Source organism: Apaloderma vittatum, unplaced genomic scaffold, assembly GCF_000703405.1.
Source record: "Apaloderma vittatum isolate BGI_N311 unplaced genomic scaffold, ASM70340v1 scaffold21612, whole genome shotgun sequence".
Taxonomy (NCBI): Eukaryota; Metazoa; Chordata; class Aves; order Trogoniformes; family Trogonidae; genus Apaloderma; species Apaloderma vittatum.
The window spans coordinates 8721-15518 of record NW_009702278.1 but is presented as its reverse complement, the minus strand read 5'-3'; the positions used below and the strand labels follow the sequence as shown (position 1 = coordinate 15518).

General features: G+C 36.2%; 1 protein-coding gene across 1 annotated transcript in view; it reads left to right on the top strand.

The window, feature by feature from the left end:
- IDE (insulin-degrading enzyme) overlaps positions 1-6798 on the top strand; it is a gene marked incomplete at its 5' end in the record, with an annotated part of 49228 nt that overhangs the window by 42350 nt on the left and 80 nt on the right. The window contains 5 exons of the mRNA XM_009879501.1: positions 80-352; positions 2361-2422; positions 3490-3562; positions 5518-5585; positions 6762-6798. The exon at positions 6762-6798 is cut by the window's right edge and continues 80 nt beyond it. Coding sequence (XP_009877803.1) covers positions 80-352; positions 2361-2422; positions 3490-3562; positions 5518-5585; positions 6762-6798 — 513 coding nt within the window. The remainder of the gene's footprint in view (positions 1-79; positions 353-2360; positions 2423-3489; positions 3563-5517; positions 5586-6761) is intronic.

Below are 6798 nucleotides of genomic sequence, written 5' to 3'. Positions count from 1 at the left end.
TCAAACATGCCATGTTTGGCAAAGTCAAGGCTGGAACAAGGGGTTTCTTTTAATTTGTGACTGTTTTTGTTTTGCCAAGGTTACATTGTGTTCAGTGGTCCACGTCGGGCAAATGGCATACAAGGACTGCGATTTATTATCCAATCTGAAAAGCCACCACACTATTTAGAAAGCAGAGTTGAAGCATTCTTAAAAACTATGGAGAAATGCATAGAAGATATGACAGAAGAGGCCTTCCAAAAACACATCCAAGCTTTAGCAATTCGTCGTCTAGACAAACCAAAGAAGCTGTCTGCAGAATGTGCTAAATACTGGGGAGAAATCATTTCCCAGCAGTATAACTTTGACAGAGGTAAGACAAATTAGAATTCCTTTAAAACTGAGTGCTCTAGTTTGGCTACACTTGTGCCTATTGAGTGTCATATTCATTTGGGAACAACTTAAACTTTTACATAGTCTGTGCATAATTTAATAGGGTTTTTGTGATTTGTGTCCTGTAATTGTATTTCTGCCTTCTGCCCTGAGAAAATTTCTCATTTGTGAAGCCTGTGCTCTCACTGCTGCGGGAGCTGTTAGTAATAGAGGGTAAACGTGTTCCCTGATATTCAGCGTATGATGGGGGCTGGTGAATGTTTCACTGACCTTCCATTCTTCCCCTTAAGGCTCACTGAGACAGAGTAGGTCAAGGGCTGGAAGTGGTTTGAATGCAAATGTTGACATCACATAAGCTGAAATTTCCTTCTGTGATGTTCAGACGTCTGTGTTACATACGTGTTTAGTACGTGACTGAGATGCATTCAGATGCACGTTGACGTTCCTGACAGTGCACGCGTTCATGTGAATCCTATTCCTCTTCCCATTGCGCAGTTCTTTTGAGGGAGCGAAGGCAGAGGCAACAGCAGGTATCTTAACAAACATGTGAGCTGTATCAGCTTAAAGTAGGCTTGAAGCAACATTTTTTTGTTTATTTTTTTCATCCATGATACTTTTATGTCTTGACTTTTATTCATGGCTATAGGTTTCCATCTTCCATGCATAATAGACTTCCTACATAAAACTAACTCTTTATCCTGTGACTTCTTTTCTGCTATTTTGTACTATTGGCCTTCCACAAATGCAAATACAGTCTTTGGTTGACAATGACTGAACTGTTTTAAAAATGAAGAATTTTGGATTGTCATCTAGCTTGGCCTCAAGAGAATGAGAGCTACTAACAAGGTGTCATGCCTGAGTATAAGGAATGACATGGAAACTGATCCCCTCAAGTACTTTTTTTTTCTATCTGGTGAAACAGTTGAATTTTTTTCTTCTACCTTAAATGTTTCTTGTTTTACCCTAGTTGGATCTATGTTATCTCTCTGGAATTTCTAACTGCTAGTGGTAGTCATATCTTTCATATCTAAATCCTACTGAACTTGGTATTTCCTTTGACCTTTTTTCCCTCTACCCACTAGTAATTTTATTTCATTAATGATTCTAATATGACTAGAATTGTCAAAATCAGAAGTTGATATTCCAGCCTTAAGAAGTGAAAGGATTTCTCTTCAGGTTTTAACATTCGTATTGTTACTATTTTAATTTATTTTTTTTTTTCTCCCAAATGTCATCTAATTTTCCAAAGTGTCTGTTATTGATTTGGGGTTATTTATTTTTTATTTCCTCCATTTAGAACGTCATATTAATTACTTACAGCCTGCCTCACAGCCTTGTTAGTTGCATATTTGTTCTCTTACACACATTACTTTCATGATCTGCCTTCTAACCCTAAGAATCGCAAGCATGCCTACAACAAAAAAAAAATTCCTGCTTATGCAGCAATGATATTACATGATTAGTTCATTCCAATTTAATTTATCTCAAGCAATGTAGCTACTGAGATACGTCTTCCCTAGATATCTCAAAGGTGATTGTTTCTTAACAGGTATGATGTAGGCACTGTTTCTTACATTTATTTAAAAGTACGTCCTGCTGCAGTACATCCTGCCATCCTGTTTCTTAACTATGAATAAAAGCCATTTATAATCAGTCCTCATTAGAATTGCGTTACGTTGATTTAAACATAATATACAGAAGTAGGCCTGTATTTTTTAGCTACTGCATAACATACAGCGCAATCAGTATTCTTCAAACGTGCATTTTTTAGCAAGTCCCATCAAGTGGACTTAACTGAAGTGTAATTTTCTGCCAAGCTTCACACTTGTAGTGATGCAAGCATTAGCTTTAAAGTTAACAATGAAAAGCGTATCATTTGCAGTCAATTACAGCATCTGAATTTGAAAGAAATACACTTTGAACAAGTAGTGTGCTAATAACTAGCTATAATTTGCAGACTTATTCTAAATTTTACTGTTGTTGTGCAGATAACATTGAAGTGGCTTATTTAAAGACCCTGACCAAGGATGATATTATACAGTTCTACAAGGTAAGTTAGCCATGTAGTTAAAACATTGCTTGGAAAAAGAAGTAGATATAATTGAATGTTATTTGTGTGAACTATGAAAGTATATACTTATGCCTGTTTTATGGAGGCGATGTGATTTGATGCAGATAGCTTAATAATAATTTTGTTTCCTGAGTCTTACTTAATTTAATGGCAGCTAGCGTGTTGTGGAGAAGTACTGGGTTTTATGGCGTCTCTTTCTTTTCTTACCAGCTCTTATTCTTCTCTTGTTTCATTTATCCTTCCTTTATGAAAAAAAATAATTTGCTGCTCTATGACCAGGCTTGGCCAAAGTTGCAGATTTGTTCTTTTGTTCCTTTCCTCCAACCAGTAAATGATTCAGCTAATTTTGTGTTCATGGGTTGTGAATAAAACAAGGTATTTTTTACATTACTGTGTATTTTTGAGATTTAGTCATAATGCTTAGATCTGGCTATTATTTACACAGCATAGTGAACACTAAAGTCTTTGTTTTGGTTTGGCCTTCTTAATAGTATGATAGCAAGGGTAAAGCTATGCAGCAAATAGGAACTTAGTAAATGGCGTGTCAGTAGCTGTTGTTTAATAAATGGCAACTTGAACAAGTATCTACATTCTGGTTTTGTAGGAATCTGTACTATTTAGCTTACGCTAATGCACAATACATGATTATCCAGTATTCCAGAGAAGAAATAACTGGCTAGGTGGATGAGCTAGTCCAGCTGAGTTTATTATGTTCAAGGTGATGTGCTTCCAAACAGCTGCTAGGGATTGGAAATTCTGCAGAGAGTTTAGCTTGCATTCCTCATACTATCATAATTAATGGCTGAATTCCTGTTGCTTCCAGTTTTTCTGACTCCCAAACAGTACATGAATTTCTTAACTTGATTTCAAAATAATTTAAAGTAGTGTATGGATGAGGTTTAATAATACTTGAAGAGACGTCCCAAACCTCATCCCTCATTTTAAAACTTAAATTAAAATTTGAATGCTCTCATTCTTTTCCTGTTTTATGAATATGTCTGAGTAGTACTTCCCACACCTGAAGGATTTGATGCTTTTTCCTGTAGGTGCTGTTGGCGATAGATGCTCCCAGAAGACACAAGGTATCAGTACACGTCCTTGCAAGGGAAATGGATTCCTGTAAGTATTGTGCTGAATATAGTATTTAATCAATTCCTGTTCAAGCAAGTCATGGTTAAAGACAGCCATGTTACATGATACAAATGCACTACAAGAAAAAAATCAGCTCTGGAGATTATATACCTTTCAGAGGAAAAAGTATTTCTTTCTATAGGTTTTTCTTCACATGGGTGCTTCAAATTTTCTGATTGATGTTTGTGACCAAGTTTTTCAGCCACTCGGAAGTATACTGATATTAAAACAATATATCTTAAAATAGCACTTCCTTTATTCAACGGGATATTTTAAAACAAACATAAAACTCTGTAGCAGTCTACTGGGAAACACAGAATTAGGATTTGTGTTATGAATACAATGTGGTGGGTTTTGTTTTCTGACAAGCAATGAATGTCTACCATTTTATTTTGAGCACTCTCAAAGGAAAAAGCAAACTAAAACAACCCTCTGGGAATGTCAACCAGTTTGTTTAGGTTTTGTTTTCAAGTCATCTAGATTAGAACTGTGTGGTTCCCTTTCAGAATTCCAAACCAAAAACATTAAAAGGGTTTCTGGTTAATATAAATAAACTGAGGAGAAAAACTTCTATCTTATTTTGTGCAGATTTTTCACCAGTTTATGTTGGATTTAAACTTATACGCGTAACTGGTTGCAAAATTAAGAATGTTAAAGGCTTGTCTGTAGAACAGAAAGAAGCAGATAGCTGTATGCCTGTTTCAAATTCTTTCCAGTCTTGGAATGACTGATTTATGGGGTACTGTGGAAAGTGTAACTTCACAGCTGAGTAAGGAGGACGTGCTTCAAAGCATCTTCACAGTTTTCCTGACTAATCATTGCTAAATAGAAACTTTTCCTATCTAGAGAAAACTTAAAAGTGGAGTAACTACATTTCCAGAGGGGTTTACTGTTTGCTCGGAATGTTATGTTCCCAAGAGAAGGGTGAGCACAGGAGACGACCTAACAAGTGGTTACTCTTAGAGAGGTTATAGCAAGGTATTCTCTACAGGTACTCACCAATCCTAAACCGTTTAATCTGGTGCGCGGCCTCTCTTCTGCCATGAAAGAAAAATTGGGACTTCAATCAATTTCCCAGGAGTCCAAATGAGCATTCTTCTAAGTGCAGGTGTCCATCCTCTAGAGAGTAACATAGAATCATAGAATGCCTTGGTTTGGCAAGAACCTTTAGAGGTCATCTAGTCCAACTCCCCTGCAGTAACACAAAGGAGGAAGGCTACAAAGCTTTCCAGAGAGAACCCTTCCTCCTGGAGGCAAACACACCATTTTGTCTGAGGGGAAAAAAGAATCAGAAGCAGCAGAGCAGAGATCTGGGATTTTAGAAGGGGGAACCACTTGAACTCCCAGGGTGAAGTTTACGGTTGAAACTTGAGTATGGAGGTAGAAGGGAGGTTGAAGGAATTGAAAACTGGAAGTTCTTATGGACAAGTGGATTGGTTGCAAGAAGGTGTTTTGCGGGGACTGGAGTAGGGCATGCAGTAGGGCAGAGAAGACTTGGGGCTGCTATCTAGAATTTTGATACGTGGAGTAACCCCCACACCTCCATAGGTACGTCCTTACGTGCCGTTATTGCATTGCTCTTGTCACATGTACCACTGGAATTTACTACTGCTGTAATTTGTACCGAAAACTGGTTTTAATTATTCATTGATCAGTAGTTTAGCAATTTTTATTTCTACATTCCTTTTATGTGTAAGTGAAATGCATAAAAGCCACTGCCTCAACACGTCTTCTCAAGTAAAATCATGGATTAAGCTCTTTGTGTTTCTGAAGACAGCCCTGGAGTATAAAAGCAAAATACTCAGAGAATTATATTAAGAGCTACTTTAAAATTAACAACCTGTGTTTTATAATTATACCTGTCTTTTATATAAAAAACTGTTTTCTCTTATAAGTTATTGATTAAATTATGATCTTGAACTAATTTTGATGATGTTAAATAGGCCCTGTTGTTGGAGAATTTCCGTGCCAAAATGATGTGAACCTGGCACCAGCACCACCACTACCACAGGTAAAAAGCAACCACACACAAAAAATGCCAGGCTATATTCTTAATATGGAAGTTGAGTATCATTAAATATAAGTTCATAGGGAGAAAAAGACTTCTTGAAATTAATGCTGTGGCATTTTGTTTCAGCTCTTTTCCACATGCCTTGTCATCCCTAATAACAGCAGGGGCTTTTCCCATTTTTTTTTTTAACAGGCTGTCCTATTACCTTTGTTCCTTCTATTACCTTGAAATGAAAGCTAATAGTATTAGTTAATTCTACTGAGTAGCTTCACTATGGAGTAAATACAGATTGTTATCAGCTGAAAATACTGATTGTATATGATCAGATATATCAAGTGTCAAGAGAAAGATGCATATACATCAACAAATTTATCATCTTTGTTAAAAAAACAACAACCCAAGCCCAAACCAACAACAATAAAACCAACTATCTGGTCATTATCTTAAACCTAGAATATTAATGCATATTCTTGTCAATGTGTAACCTGTGGAGGAAGCAATTTGACAAATTTGAAGCAAATTTGACAAATTTTACGAATTTCACTGTGTGCTTAGATATGATAGCACTGGGCTCTTGATGGACCTTAAATGAGTTTTCCTGAAGAAGGGTGGTAATGTTTGTCCCCATAGGTAATTAACTTTTCACAATACAGTAGTAGATCTGTGTCCTTATTCAGCCCTTACAGGTAAAGTAATGTCCATGAGTGGAAATTCCTGTATGAATTATATGTAGATATATTAGCCACTATGACTGAAATATTAAAAAGTTACTTGGTTACTGCAGTTAAAAATAATAGCTCAATGAATTGCTATTGTGTTTATGATCGTACCTCTTATAGTCAAAGGACAGGTGGGATGTTCTGCATTAGAATTTGTAGATGAAAAGACAAGCTCTGTATTTACTAAAGTTCCTGCCATCATTAGTAATGCAAGTACTGCATTACAGCTGTTGCTCTGAGTTATCTAGAGTAAATATGAAACTATTTACTTTGTAAGAAATAACACTGTATTTTGGGAGATTCAGTAATAATGAAGTGCAAATCACTAATATTGCAGAAAAAAGCAAAATGTGTTTATGTGTAGCTGTAGAAAAAGTTAAAATGAAGAGCAAGGAATTTCTCACTTTTCTTATTAAAGATGTTGAGCAGACTTTTTCTTGCATACCCTTCTTTGCAGCCAAGTGTGATTGAAAATATGACAGAATTCAAGCGCA